At 47.1% G+C, this 16,307-nt stretch overlaps 1 protein-coding gene across 2 annotated transcripts in view; it reads left to right on the top strand.

The window, feature by feature from the left end:
- LOC126525200 (uncharacterized) overlaps positions 1–13,955 on the top strand; it is a 64,206-nt gene extending 50,251 nt beyond the window's left edge. For both annotated transcript variants that reach the window (XR_011893083.1, XM_072286770.1), the window contains one exon: positions 13,615–13,955. Coding sequence is in view for 1 of the 2 variants with exons in the window: in XM_072286770.1 (XP_072142871.1) it covers positions 13,615–13,722 (108 nt within the window). In the remaining variant the exon portion in view is untranslated. The remainder of the gene's footprint in view (positions 1–13,614) is intronic.
- Positions 13,956–16,307: the final 2,352 nt, after the last annotated feature.

Genomic DNA, 16,307 nt, shown 5'->3' with positions numbered 1-16,307 from the left:
TAGCGCGCTTGTGCCATATTTCCATGACATAGATATGTCGTCAATGTAACGCAGATACCTGTGGGGTCTTAAAAGGGTATGATTTTATCAGGTTTGCTTCGAGCTGTCCCATGAAAAGGTTGGCATACTTGAGAGCGAATGGTGTTCCCATGCTTGTGCCGAATGTTTTCAGGTAGTGCGTACAATCGAATTCGAAATAGTTGAGCGCGAGGACTAAGTTAAGGAGCGAGATTTAAACTTCAGGAGCGTGCGCTTGAGGATTGACTGAGAGGGACTTCGATATGGTTTCAATTCCTTCCCTCATTGGTATATTCGTGTAAAGGGCAGAAACATCTAAAGTTACTAGACCAGCGCTGTCGGAAAGGATTTGTTTGGTGTGAGAGCAGTGCATAATTCGAAGGAAGTGGTACATGCCTTGAACAAAAGATGGGAGGCTGGTCGGGATGTTTGACAAGTGGTGGTGTAAGCATTCAGATAGGGACTCGGTAGATGTGTTGTTATTAGACACTACATGCCGCCCTGAGATTTCTTCTACAGGAATCTTATTTGTTTCAGGGAGAAGATAAAATCGAGTCGAGTTTTTTGTAATCGGTGGAGTTGCTTAGTTGTTTGGAGGCCTCATTTTGATACTTTTCTATGGGCCAAAGTACAATACTGCAGCCTTTCTCTGCTGGTTTTATTACAATGTCCTTGATTTCCGCGTGTTTTTGAAGAATTTGGGGCCGAGCACGGGGAAAATGTTTGCGCTTGCGGCAAAGCCATGTTGACTCTACAATTTCCTTTGGGATAAGCTTTATGTACAAACCAACGTCTCTTCGGTTTCCGATGTCCACTTGCCCGCTGGTCTAAGAGAATATCTATCCCGTTTTGATATGCCTAGCCTATAGAAAAGAATTCCTTGATGCGCATGCGTATTGAAAGCTATGTTATGTCAAACCAACAAGTGGGCCGAAAAGTTTGCTATCTTGTGTTATGTATTTGTAGAGTTAGTATTCCTCGACTGCGTTGCTCATAGGAGAAAACATTGCACCACATTTGAGGTTGTCAACTTCATAGGTATTTAAGCTCTGTGACATATCCACTACGTTTGCTGCAGTGTTCTGGATCCTCGCTCATAGCACTATCGGGCGAGCTATGTGCTGTAGGGTTCATAGCAGTTTACTTGGGTGGATCTTTAGCTCGAATACCTTTGCTCTGGTATTTAGCTAGTAGGTTTCCCTCCCTAGTTTCGATGAATTGCTCGTTTTCTTTTTCCGGTTGATATAACATTATGCTGTCGAGCTGAATCGTAACTATTTTAGGTTGTTCCCGGTAGTGTTCTTCGAGAATATAATTTAAAGTGAGCGATGCATTTTCAATCACAGCATTACCATTCGATAATATTCTGTAGGGTGAAGAGCCGATGGCACGGCGAACGTTAACTCTAAGGCCTTTTGGTGTTTTCTGTGTTTAATGCAATTTGTGTAATTTTTTAGGTGAAATACGTAATTTGTTTGTTTGGCGGCGACATTGCGAGATTGAAGACAACGGCAAGATATTTTGTTGCATGTGCTTAGTGCGTGACAGTCATTTTTATTTTCTTTGGGCAGACTTCCCGGGGTGGAAGATCATTAGGTGACGTACTTTTACGCTTTGTTTGTTTGTTGAGCTCTGCACCGACGTCCGTTTATGCATCTCTCTGATTATTAGTGTATGAAGCTCTTTGCGCGAAGGCTTCGCGGGTGGTTGTGGGCTTGCGTATGAACGCCTGTTGTTCAGGTGGTGTTGCTTCCGTGTCTACCGTCTGTGTGTATGCTTCGTGGGGTCTAGCTTCGGCGGAACGTGCGTGTGGGCTGGTGTTGACGTTTTCAGGCGTGAGTTTCTGTGTTGTAGCAAGCTTGGATGGAGGATTTACTGGTGTTGTTGGTTGCGTCGGTTTCAATGAGTTTCTGAGCCTTTACTTGATGTAACTAAGCGATGGAAGCGTGGAAGCGTTGCTTAATTGTTGGTGATTCTTTGGAAAAAAAGGACACCACACTGTGTGCGTGTCGCTCTCTCGTGGCCCTGTCTTTGTTGCTCTGTGTCCGTGTTTCCACTGCACTTGATGTTGTTAGCAAATACCTTTACCTTGATGCCATAAAGATTGGGGTGTAGTCCGTACTGGCCGAGTAGAAATGTGTGGGTCCTGGTGTATTTGGCCGCAGGATATGACATCGACCTTTTCGTGTTGGTGTCCAATCTCCAGAAAATAATCACTGAGCTTACGTGTGTCGAGTACGTGAGCTAGGAATGTCTTTGATTGTTGCACAAGTGGCCTGTGTTTGTTTGCGATCCTGGACTAAATGATGTCGTCATGGTGGTTTCTGCGCTTGGTCTGTTGGTGTGCAAATCATTTATGAGCACGTTCATGGCCTCAATTGTGTTGTCACCGGGGTCGTAGTTCCGGCCATTAGTCCTGCAGTGAATGGTGAAATACGGGATGTGCTCTGGTGCTGCTGCAGTTAGGTCTCGGATGGTGTTTCGTGGCGCCACTCCTAAAGGCAATGCGTGGTGAATGTTGGCCTGGCAGGAAGTGTTCATAAATCTACTTGTAGTGACTGTCGCCAATGACTGCTACGTGTGCCAATAAAAGCCAGAGGGCGCTCACCTTGTTCCTTCGTCTTGCTTAGGTAGAAATCCAGGAAAAACACGGGGAACGTGGAAGATGGAAATTCCAAGCGATGAGCAAGCCGAGAACAAAGTGAGAGCCGTAGCCACCGTTTCGACGAGTGGACTAGTTTTTTTCAAGGCGACATGGGCTTTCCTCGGCATATTACATATAGGCAGGTTTGTTCTAAAGGGTAGCGGCGGTAATGCGGTTGGGCGAGGCAACGAACGAGAGTGTATTAGCGGCGTGGGTGTGGAATTAAAAAGAGCAGTCTACTATTCAACGTCGGCGCAGGAATGTGAGGTAGTCTTCTATGTCAGCCGATTGACATCTCACTGTAGGTTCCTTTTTTCGTGGAAGGTAATCTCCTTTTGCTGATCGTCTTGAATTTTCATCTCCCTGCCCAATGCTTTCCCTGATTAAAATGCAATGCTGGTTAGTACATCGCAAAAATGTTGATTATCACCAAAGATGCTATGTCAGCTGGAGGGCGGTTCCAGTCAATTGCTGATCTTAGTAGAAAGAAATGAAAAATGTTTTAAGGCGAAAGCCTTTCTAGGCTCATGGTGAAGTTTGTGTCAGCAGACCTGACCGCCAGAGTGCCCGCCGAAGCGTCATCATGCCATATGAAGACAGACTGAAGACAGATTAAAGAATGAAAAATGCTTGATAGTGACAGTTAGTGAATGATAACGTTATAATGGGGATTGGCAGAGGTCAACAATGATTAGTAATGACTAATAATGTGTACTAATGACTTGTATTTACCGATATGTCTAACAACGGCTTGTAATGACCACAATTCATTAGAAATGACTAATAATACTTCCTACTGAGCAGTATTGGCATAAATTACATTACATATGAATTCCTAAAAACTTGCAATAAATGACGGGCACCAGAAGAACGCTGTCCAAGAGAAAAATATATTAAATGTTAGTGTTTTAGGCATCAAACATAACCTTGCATTTTTTTGTTCATTCAGTTACATTAGCAATATTTTGCACAACTTAGATACAGTAACAATGTCTGATTCAGGAGTGTTAATGTGCCGCTATGGGTACTTTAATGACTGAAATGAGTTGTAATGACTAGTAATGACCAATATTTCTTACGACAACTTGTAACGACCACAATTGACTACAAATCACTAAATATGCTTAGTGGTGAGCAGTAATGACTAAAAGAAAGAAGAGAAAGAGAAGAGACAAACAGAAAGAGGTGCATGATAAGAGTAAGATGAGTAGGCTGTCGCCGTTCACCTATTAGAAGAAATCTTAAGAGACCATGTAATTAGTGATATTAGGGTGTGGTCACATAGTAACTTAGTTGAGGACGAAGCGGTGGAAAATTATGAATTATGTAACCCAGCATGCGGTTAGCATTCTAAATATGGTTTTAATTCGGTGGTCGTCAAGCATAAATACATTACATATGATTTCCTAAAAACTTACAAGAAATGACGTGTACCAAAAGAACGCTGTCCAAGAGATAAATGTATTAAATGTTAGTGTTTTAGGCGCCAAACTTAACCTTCCATTTGTTTGTTCATTTAGTTATATTAGCAATATTTTGCACAACTTAGATACAGTAACGATGTCTGATTCAGGAGTGTTAATGTGCTGCTATGGGTACGTACGTACGCATTCTTTGGCGAGTACGTACGCATTCTTTGGCGAGCTGCCCAGCCCAGTCACGCGAAAAGTGTTATTCCTTGTATCTGCAGAAAGATGCCCAAATTGCAAAGTTAAGACACTGAACCGTTATGATGGTGTAAATGTATATGATGGGAAGGTTTTAATCGATACGAAACAATTTACATAAAGAAAAAAAATACATAGAATACCCTTAGAAATACATAGTATTCCTACGAATATTCATGGGGAAGCAGAAGCTTATAGTAGAGTGAGCGAACGAAAATTTTGGGGTGGGTCGAGTTGAAATTTCGGACTTGGTTTACTTAAATTTATAGGTGGGCAAATAGAAATTTTCGGTGCGGGTCAACTTAAATTTGGGGATGGGCCAAGTTGAAGTCTGGGGATGGGCTAACTATAATTTAGGCGTTGGCCAACTTAAATTAGTGGGAGGGTCGACTTAAAATTTGGGGCCGGGGGCGGGCCAACTTACATTTCGGGGAGGGCCAACCTATATTTGAGGGTGAGCCAAATTGAACTTAGATGGACACGCCAGGTCTTCTTTAAAGAATTGTGGGGTTTTACGTGCCAAAACAACTTTCTGATTATGAGGGACGCCATAGTGGAGGACTCCGAAAATTTTGACGACCTGGGGTTCTTTAACGTGTGCCTAAATCTAAGTACACGGGTGTTTTCGCATTTCGCCCCCATCGAAATGCGGCCGCCGTGGCCCGGATTCGATCCCGCGACCTCGTGCGTAGCAGCCCAACACCATAGCCACTTAGCAACCGCGGCGGGTAGGTCCACTTATATAGATGGATTCGACCAGCATAACTTTGCACGAGGACAACAGAAAATACGGGTACGATAACACCGTTTATATTGCATCATGCCACTAAAGGCTTCCGCACAGCGCACTCTCTGTCTACTGTTTCGTTCGGTTGTGTCTTCCTCTTACATCAGAAGGTAATCCGTCACTTTCGGGTCGCGAGACGGTTTCCTTGCCTACAACTGAGAGATGAATTTTTTGAAGTACGGGAAAACCAAATCTGGGCGTGGCACTTGACCGTAGCAGGCACAGCATCACACCAATGCATGGTTCTTAACCGTTGCAGATAATCCCCTAGTCTACAGCCGGAAGTCTGTTTTTTTCTTGGCCGCCGGTAGCCGAATCGACAGCCACATTGGGTTTGGCAATTGACGTCGCACCATGCTACGCTGAGACATGCGAGACGCGAGGCACCCACTACATTCGAATTTTGTTGTGGTGGCGAGCCCTAACAGCACCATCGACTGGGGAGCAACATCCCGAGGTGGAATGTCCAGTCGCTACAGCTCAAAGGAATTCGCATTTAAGATTTCATACTCTTTCTCCCTTGACAGACCCTTGTTCCGTGGCCTGTCGATTCCTGGGACCATCAAGGTGAAGTCATCCAGCTTATAGGCCTCTTATCCTTGGGGCTTCTGTGCTGTGTCCAGGTCTGTTGGAACTGGACTTGAAATCTGTTTTCGTAACCTTGCTTCATTCTTCCTCGGCGAGCACTCGGTCATGAACGGTGCTGAGGCCATAACCACAGAACGAGCGAGCACAATGTGATTATGTCTTGAGACTTTTACCTCCTATTGCAATTTATTTCCTGAATTGGTCTAAGGTGTAGCCATCTCATAGCGAGCCCCCCAGAGAAAGCCACCAGCGTTTAGATCTTTTCAAACATCTACAATTAAGAAGGCTTGATAAACTCCTCATGAGCATTTTACTTTCCCCAACAACTCTTACCAGAGGTCACTTGTGAAACACCGTATAAATACAGGCGATAATCCACCCATCCATCGGCGACCCTACCGAGCGTGAGCTTCAGAGTGTCACGCCATCAAATCGGAAGTAGACAAGATGCTAGCGAAAGACATCATTGAGCCATCGTCAAGTGCCTGGGCGTCCTTTGTCGTGCTGGTCAAAAAAAAAAGGACGGTTCATGGAGATTCTGCGTCAATTACTGCCACCTCAACCGCATAACGAAGAAGGACGTCTACCCATTACCCTGTATCGATGACGCCTTCGATTGCCTATACGCGGCACAGTATTTTTCGTCCATCGACCTGCGGTGCAGATATTGGCAAAACGCTGTCGGTGATCTAAATCGTGAAATTACCGCCTTTATAACGCCCGATGATCTTTACCAATTCAAAGTTATGCCTTTTGGGCTATGCAACACTCCGGCTACCTTTGAGCGTATGATGGACTCCTTACTCCAAGGATTCAAGTGGTCGGCTTGTCTCTACTACCTAGATGATGTTATTGTGTTCTCGCCCTCGTTCAGCACACACATTGAGCGCCTTTCAGCTGTAATTGCTGTTTTTCGCAAGGCCGGTCTGCAGCTCAACTCCAAGAAATATAACTTCCGCCACCGTGAGATTACTGTTCTTGGAGATGTCGTCAATGCGACTGGCATACGACCGGACCCAGAGAAAATTTGCGCCGGGAAAGAGTTCCCTGTTCCACGGTCCGGAAAAGATGCCCAAAGTTTCGTGGCCCTTTGCTCTTACTTCCGCCGCTTTCATAAAGCTTTTGCCACAATAGCACGCCCTCACACAGATCACTTGAACAAAAGTATGTCGTTTTCATGGGGATCCACTCAGGTCACTGCCTTTTCTCGCCTTACCACCATTCTCACCACCCCACCGATTCTTGCACACTTCACTGCTTCAGCCCCCCTAATGAAGTGCGCACCGATGCCAGCGGCCACGGTATCAGTGCCGTCTTGGCACCAGTTCAACACGGCCATGAGCGTGTCAACGCGTACGCTAGCCGTCTTTTGTCACCTGCGTAGCGGAACTACTCTATTACCGAGCGCGAATGTTTGGCCGTTGTGTGGGCAGTGGCAAATTCCCCCCCCCCCCCCCCCCTATTTATACGGCAGGCCCTTTTCTATTCTAACGGACCGCCACGCCCTCTGTTGGCTTTCGTCTTTAAAGGATCCCACAGGGAGGCTTGGGCGAAGGGCTTTGCGGCTGCAAGAGTATTCCTATTCGGTGGTGTATAGGCATGGTCGGCTACACAAGGACGCCGACTGTTTGTCCCGTTACCCTGTACACACGCCCGCCAACGGCGACATTTACGCTTCCTCAAGTGTTCTTTTCATTTCCCAGCTTTTGGACATGGCCAACGAGCAATGCCATGACGCTAGTTTGAGGACCCTCATTGGCCGAATGGAAGCTACTCCTACTGATCCATCGTTACGGTGGTTCGTCCTGAACAACGGGATATTGTACCGATGCAGTTTTCATCTTGACGGCACTCCCGTCTTCCTTGTCGTACCTCAAAACCTACGCTCAACCGTGCTTCAGGAGCTTCATGACGCCCCAACTGCCGGACGCCTTGGGTTTGTTCGCATTTACGACCACGCGTGCGCCACCACTTCTACTGGCCCGGCTTCGCACGCTCCGTATGGCGCTATGTGGCTGCTTGCAAGCCCTGTCAACATCGCAAAAAGCCAGCAACACTTCCTGCCGGGTACTTACAGCCGATCGACATTCCACCTGAGCCATTTTTTCGCGTGGGTGTGAATCTCCTTGGCCCTTTCCTTGAGTCCAGCTCCGGCAACAGGTGGATCGCTGTCGCTACGGATTACGCGACGCGCTATGCCATCCCTCGGGCACTTTCCACGAGCTGCGCAACCGACGTCGCCAATTTCCTACTCCGGGATATCATGTTAGTACATGGCGCCTCGCGACAGCTCCTTACTGACCGCGACCACACTCTCCTCTCCCAAGTCATTGCCGATATCCTACGCTCATATTCTACCAAGCACAAACTGGCTACCTCCTATCATCCCCAGACCAAGGCCTTACTGAGTGACTTAATTGGACTATAACTGACATGCTATCGAAATACCTTTCACCCGACCCCAAGGTCTGGAATGTGGCTCTCCCTTATGTCACGTTCGCCTATAATTCATCACGCCATGATACTGCGGGGTATTCCCCCTATTACTTACTCTTCGGTCGTGACCCTGTATTACCATTGGACACTTCACTTCCCTTAGTACAGGAGTTGAGGACCGAGTATGCTCGCGACGCCATCGCCCACGCTGACCATGCGCCCCTGCTTGCCCGTGCTCGTCTGTTGGCATCGCAGGAATCTCAACGGCACGCTTAACGTTGCCGCCATCGTGACACATATTTTTCACCAGGCTCTCTCGCGCTACTTTGGTCCCCTTGACACCGAGTGGGGCTCTCCAAAAAACTCCTTCCGTGCTACAAAGGCCCTTACCGTGTTCTACATCAATTGGCCAATGTCACTTACGAGATAATCCCCGTGACCTCCGTCATGCCAGCCGGTTCCACGTCAGCTGACGTCGTACACGTATCTCGGCTTAAGCCTCACTACGCCCTTACCGACGGCCCCGTATGAAGCACCGGGGCGGGGCTTTTTCTGCCGGGAGTCACGTTACGGTGGAAAAAGAGGACAAAGTTGTCGACAGTGAAGACGGCGAAGTGGCAACAGCCTCTAGGGATTCTGAGCTGCTGTATATATACGCATCGTGTAAATACATCGTGTAAATAGTTTTATCCCCCTGACAATATATACGCTTTCCGAAAATGGATGGACGGACGGACGGACGGACGGACGGATGGACGGATGGATGGACGGATGGATGGATGGATGGATGGATGGATGGACGGACGGACGGACGGATGGATGGATGGATGGATGGATGGATGGATGGATGGATGGATGGATGGATGGATGGATGGATGGACGGATGGACGGACGGACGGACGGACGGACGGACGGACGGACGGACGGACGGACGGACGGACTGACTGACTGACTGACTGTCTTGTACGTCCGACAAGTTTTAACGCGACCCGGGCTCATGTCTCCCACGGGGGAACGTCAAGGCCCTGCCTCAACGCCGCCTCACGAGCTTGCTCGAGTGCCCACGACTGAATTCCGGGGTCTGAGCTGCGCAGAGCGGTGGCCCACCTCGACGACAGGGTCTCCGGAGTAACTGCCATCCCACCTATAACTAAATTGCACTCCCACAGCATGTGTTTGAGTGTTACTGGTCCTTCCTTGCACAATTTGCACGTGTCGTACTAATGCTTATCCGGGAAGATACGTTTCAGACGGAGTGGATTAGGGAAGGTGTTCGTCTGGAGTTGCCTCCAAGCGACGGCCTGCCTCCTGTTCAGTTTGGGACTCTGCGGTGGGTATATCCATCTGGAGTTCAAATATTCACTGGTTATGTCGTTGTATCTGGTGAGCCTATCCCATTCGGCTCGGGAAGCGTTCGCTATCGTGCGAGAGGCGTTGCCCTGTTCGGCGCGGCGGGTCATGTCTCGCGCCGTCCGGTGCGCCGTCTCGTTTAGGTTCGGGAGCGCGTCGCCTTCCGTGGTGACCTGCGCGGGGAACCATATGTTCCTCGCGCTCGCGGTTTAGGATCTGCGCGCTTTGGCCAGAATGGAGAGGGCTTCCTTGGAAATTCGACCTTTGGCGTAATTCTTTACTGCCGTTTGAGAGTCACTTAGTACGACTTCGCATTCCTGTTCTGTGAGGGCCAGCGCAATCGCTACTTCCTCCGCTATTTCCGGGTGTTTGGTGTATACTCTGCATGTGGTTCTGATTTTTGACTCGGCTATGACTACGGCAGTATATTTTTGGCCGTTCGGATATTCGGCTGCGTCGACAAAGCGCGCGTTTCTCTCCCTGCCGAATGAACGGAGCAGATCGTCGGCTCTTGCCTTCCTTCTACCTTGGTTGTAATCGGGGTGCACGTTTATTGGGATGTTTGACACCGCAATGGTGTCTCTGATTTTGTTGGGGATTTGCATTTTCTGGCCGTGCTGGTTGTGGTACCTTATACCGAGCGTGTTCATAATGTACCTTCCCGTCGGGGTGGTCGACAGGCGTTCGAGCTGCGAGATGCGTTGTGGTTCGGCTATTTCTTCTAGGGTGTTGTATATGCCCAGCTGAGACAGGAGCTCGGTGCTCGTCGATTCCGGGGGGCCCATGGCTATCTTGTACGTTTTCCTTAGGAGCGTGTTGATCTTGTTCTTTTCCACGACGTACCAGTTGTGGTAGGCGGCTACGTAGGCGATGTGGCTGACTACGAATGAGTGGATCAGTCGAATGACGTTTTCTTCCTTCATGGTATGGTATGGTATGGTATGGTGAAACTTTAAAGAAGTCCTGCAGGTCGTGAGTCTTCATGAAGCGGGCCGCTCCCACGTGGGAACCGGAAGGCCGAGCCTCTCGGCCGCATCGTGGGCCTGCTGGACAACCCAGAGTTGGTCAGCCAGAAGAGGGCTGCGGAGAACCGCCTCCCATCTGGCCGAGCTGTTAGCGATGATAGAGTGTGACCGGGCACACCGCCAGAGCATATGGTCAAACGTGGCTATTTCTCCACAATCGTCGCAGGTAGCGCTGGTGTAAGTATCCGGATATATTTTATGTAAGAGTGACGGATTCGGATAGGTATTCGTTTGCAGTAGACGGAGCGTAAATGCTTGAGCTCTATTGAGGCGCGGATGAGGAACAAAGTAGGTTCTACGGCTGAGATATTAGTGTTTAGTAATCTCGTTGTAGGTGGAGGGCGTGTCCCTGTTCTCTGGGGAGTCGGCTTCCGATTGGTCGAGGGTAGCGCGATGGGCAAGTTCACGCGCAGCCCCATGAGCCGACTCGTTGAGGTTGGGAGGAGCACCCTTTATCTGACCCTGATGTGCCGGAAACCAATAAATGAAGTGGTGCGTGATTGCCTTGTTCCCAATAAGTCTGAGGGCCTGTTTGGAAACGGTGCCTTTTTCAAATGCTCTGACTGCAGATCTTGAATCACAATAGATGACATCCCGTGAGCTATCCAGCAGGGCTAGTGCAATAGCCATTTGTTCAGCTATTTCGGAGTCCCTCGTCCGAACCGAGGCAGCATTTGTGATTCCTTGCCGACCATCAACAGTTACGATGGTGCACGCGCGACGTCCCTTACAAGAAGCGGCATCCACAAAGCTGACCTGTCGCTGATCACTGTGTATTTGCCTAAGGAGGTTGGCCACTCTTGCCCTGCTTCTACCGCGATTATGATCGGGGTTCATGTTCCTAGGTACTGGCGTGACCATAATGTTCTCACGAATAGACAGAGGAACGTCAGAGAACTCTTTCGGTACTCTATCGGGGTGATATCCAAGTTCCTGCAAGATGGATCTCCCTGCCTTCTTTGTTGTGAGGCGAGTTAGCTGTGCGCGCTCCTGGGCCTCTGCAATCTCTTCAAGAGTGTTATGAATGCCAAGCTGCATTAAGCGCTCTGTACAAGTGTATACGAGTAACCCGAGAAAGCGCTTGGTAATCTTCCTAAGCTGTGCATTGAATTTATGCCGCTCTGCCAGTTTCCATCGATGCATGGCTGTGACGTATCTAGAGTGGCACAGAACGAAGGCATGCATTAGTCTAATGAAGTTATCCTCCTTGAGCCCAAGATGCCGATTTATGCCTCCGAACTAAACGAACAGCACTTTCAGTTTTAGCAATTAGCTTGTGTATAGTCTTGCCATTTGTACCTCCTGACTCAGCAATCATGCCCAAGACCTTGATTGAATCGACTCTGGGTATACGGCAACCATTTATTGTATATAGGTGAATGTCTGTCTTCTAACGATGACCACCCCTTGGGCCTTGGACCGCGTTTCTTGGGACTATACAGTAAGATTTCCGGTTTCAAGGGGAGCATCTGAGACCGGTGGGTTCGAGATAGGTTTGGACAGTGTCTATGGGCTCCTGTAAGGCTCCCTCAACCTGACCGTCATTGCCTCCTGTGCACCATATGTTTATATCGTCAGCATACATAGTGTGTTTGATGCCTTCGATATCGAGAAGCTTTCTGCTTAGGTCGACCATGGCTATATTGAATAAACAGGGGGAAATGACGGACCCCTGTGGGGTGCCCCTCTTGCCAAGTTCCAGCAGTTGTGATTCGAGATCGGCGACCCGGAGGGTAGCCTTCCTATCCGAGAGGAACGATCTAACGTAGTTATAAAATCTCGCACCCAGACTGAGCCGAGATATCGAGGCTAGGATATGCGAATGTAGAACGCTGTCGAAGGCCTTCTCAAGATCAAGTCCCAAAATGGCTCGAGTGTCGCTAGAGTCGTTGTCTATGATTTGATGCTTAATCAGTTTCATGGTATCTTGTGTGGATAGGCCTGGTCGCCCACAAGAAATTATGCTCCGTGAAGAGCACCCTAGCCTGCTAAGTTACTTAACCATTCGGTTCATCACTTACAGACAACTTTGGTGCTTTGATTTTCGTAATATTGTAAGACGGCGACAGGGTCTTGAAGCTGAGGCCCTGAAGCTTCAGAGGCTTCGGAACTTCCACGTACAAACCTGCTTTCGCAGTCTGACGTTCATCTAGGAATTTGTAGTGCACAATATCATGCGCTCTAAAAAATACAATCGACACTTTCTCTTACGGCATAATTGTGGGGCCGTTGCTCACCCTTCTTTTTCCCATCCTAGGCAAACAACTTCAGCTCAATGTCCAATTTGTAAACGAAAGCCATGTCACCGCTGATGATCTTTTTATGAATTCATCGCTGTTTTCTGCGACTTTCCATTCAATGCAACATTCCTTCAGTTGTATCGCTTGGTCACGAGTCATCCGTTTGAGCACCATTTTAGCGCAAAGTTCTCATTTCCAAAATTTTAGTTAAAGCAAGTGAACGAGCTACTACAGAGGCCAAGTAATTCTGCTATCGTCTAACTGTCTTTCGGCGTTCGCTGAGCACAAGAAAACGCACGTGATTGACGTTTTCGTCTTCGCACAAAGTGGAAGGGCGTCCTGATCATGTATAGCCTACGGAATTTTCGCAGCCTACTCGAAAACGCTGAACTCACTTCAATGCAGTTCGTGCGTTCAGAGCACCTTAAAGCGTTTTCGAACACCAATAATATATGCACCGTTTTGCCTAATTTTGCAAAAACGTCTATCATGATACTTGGTTTTGTCAGGTTGTCAATTTTCTGACAAAAAATAAGAACGCGTTTCACCAAAAGTATGCACACAACATGTGCCTTGCCATACAGCAGAACAGCCTCTTGCAAGATGTCAACCGAGTCCTTTCTAGCGGAGACAGCGAGAGAGTGACGCAGTAGCACCATTTCCCATTGTCGCTGATTCGCCGCATCGAAGTTACAGATATACGAGGTCTGATATATGCGTGTGTATGTGTGTGTGTTTATGTTTGTGTTTTTTGCACGCATACGTGTGTGTGTGCGGGCGTTTGCGTTTGTGTATGCCTAGCTGCGTGTGTATTTGTAAAGTCGATAGCTATGTATTTCTCATGCACTTTTCGTTTCAGATGAAACCGGACCGTCATAAAATTACAGGCCCAACGAAGTGTTACGTAGGCAAGTGCTCTAAAGGGAAGTGTACGGAAGCTGTGGAGAGGAAGTGCTCAACGTACTGAGAGCCACCAAGGCCTTTCTCGCAGCCAATGTTTACCTTCCGGAACGCATTGCGAGAAATAAGCAGCGGTAGAAAGTGCGCACACGCACAATTTCAACTGTTATAAAGACTAGTACTGAACCGCAGTTTATACTGATTCAGTGAATATTTCTCAACAGCGAAAATATGCATGTGCTGTAAAGTATGAATAAAATATAAAGAAAAGAGTTGTTTGGCATTACCAGGGGCTGTCATTGCATAAGCAGCTAGGAGAGCAGATCAATAACAGTAACAATGACTCATATATTAGTATGTATTAGAGGCCTTCCTGAATCAGTTGATGCATAGTAGGACTTTTATTTCATAGGAACAAAGCGAAAAAGAGTTCTACCCTTTAAAGAAAGGGTAGAACTCTTTACGCACCGAAATAGGAAGTACGAATAACGTAGTTACATCGCAAACGCTAACTTCGAATAATAAAGACCGGAAACAGGGATGTGAGGCTTTAGAACAAAAAAAAAATAATTTTCTGAACGAACAGTTTTTTCTCGTTCTTTCTAAGGGAACAAAAAGCGTAAAAAAAAGAAAGGGTCAATATTATCTCAATAAAACAGTGCATTGATGCAAGTTATGCAAAAGCTTGTCTCCACGTAGTGAATACAAACATTCAGGAGATATATTATCTGATCTAGTTTGTGTAAGATCCTAGTAGTGGTAGTGTATTGCGTTTTCATTCACCCCTTGCTCAGAGCGACAACCTCTACATGCGTACCTAATCGTTGGATAGAGGATCTGACCTTTTAGGGATATAAACCACAGCGAAGACAATGCTCATAACGTGCTCATTCACAATGTTTCAGACCTAGCTATGGAAGCTTCCTAGATATCTTTCCTTGTCGGTCCCTGACATCTGGGTAGGTACGCAGAACAATAGCGACCGTTGTTTTTACAGCGAAGGTGTTACGGGCTAGTTCCCGCAGGATCGTGTCCGTGTGTAAAAACACAATTCCCCATACGTCGGCTGATCCCCAAGATAGTGCAATGCCTGGCCACCCTCTGCGGAGGTGACGCAGGCGTTATGCACTCGCCATATGTGGGCCGATACCGAAGATAGTGCAACATATGCCGGGCCGACCGGCGGCGGAGATGCATTTCGCCATTAAGGGGCCCACATGCAGCTTCGCTGGTCATCCTTCTTCACAGACTCCAAGGGCACTGAGTTTTTTGGTGGGATACTTGCAGAAGGCTTTGCTTCAATTCTTTGTTGTGTAGCTGCCAACCGAGCAATTACGCTATGGTGCTTCAATTGCTTTTCAAAACGCACGCCTAGAGAAGCGCGGCTTCTGACTAGAAAAATAAATGGCGATCAATGCCACCGAAACTTCATTGGGTGGATTCACAGTACCAAACACCACTCACGCCTTCACACACGCACAGTATGACCTTGCTGCCGAAAGCCTAGTCCGTTCAGCACTCAATGGGACAATAGCGGAGAGCATGCTTCCCTGCGTTTCCATGAGGAGCATATCGTTGGAATAGGAAATATGGCAGTTTCATGCGACAAGGTCATGCGATACAACGTGTCCGCCAGCTCCACTTTCTGTGAAGAAAACTGTCTCCATTTGCGCGCCCGAAGAAAAGCGGCACTTGGTGCGCGCTCGGAATGGCTCACATAAAAGGTACCTTAATTACTTATTTGTGGCGCTCTTCAATGAACCATGCTTCGTACAGTAATTATGAAAGCAAAAGGTGCCTAAAATGTTTTATATCAGTACTCCTTAAGTTAGTGTGAAATGCATATATGCCGATATTTCGGTAGTGCTGTGCCGCAATCTTCAGTGCGGATTTCTTGACGTCGAAGCAAGGACACCACGCTCCGCTTTGTGTTTTCCTTCTGGAAATTTTTCCATCTGTAGCTGTTTTCTGCAAAGGAAAAGATTGGTTTGGATTTCTGTCTCATTTTAGCAACGAAAGCAGGAACAGAAGCTCCTTCTTCGCGGTCGTTGTCAATATAGACGCAAGACCTTATGCTATCTGGCTGCACAATAATTCGAACTGACGCACTTCTAGAGCAAGATTGTGAATGTGTTACTTCTGACAAATAATTAAATTTACTAAACCTTATGTCGGGCTGTCAATATTTGCTTTGGAAGACGTTGTAAAAAAGGTGAAAAGAGAAAAAAGAAAAGATAAAGTGGGAAATACTCAAAAACGAAATCCATTAAGTAGATGCTGTCATTAAGTTCTCCGTAGTGGATGATCAAAAGTCGGCAAGTGAATTTCAACACAATTCGCATAGACCTATAGTTAAGTGTTTTGTTTTCATTAAAGGTGTACATTCTGTTCTGAATGAATCGAAGGCTCAGCTTAGCAAGTAATGAGAACTTATGTGGTGCTAAACGACTCAAATACTTGAAAATTATTATCAGGATAAAATTTATGATGTACTACATAATTGGCAGCACTGAGGCCAAGAAACTTAGGAGAGCAGTTTTGTCTTGGATTCTTCGACCATTCATCATGTTCTTTTTTTTTTGCGCAGTACGAGAAAAATTGCAGCACATCTCATCTCACGATGACTGTGGACGGCAATGCGAAAAGTAATCG

Source organism: Dermacentor andersoni, chromosome 3 (assembly GCF_023375885.2).
Source record: "Dermacentor andersoni chromosome 3, qqDerAnde1_hic_scaffold, whole genome shotgun sequence".
NCBI lineage: Eukaryota > Metazoa > Arthropoda > Arachnida > Ixodida > Ixodidae > Dermacentor > Dermacentor andersoni.
This window is presented reverse-complemented; position numbering and strand designations above follow the sequence as displayed.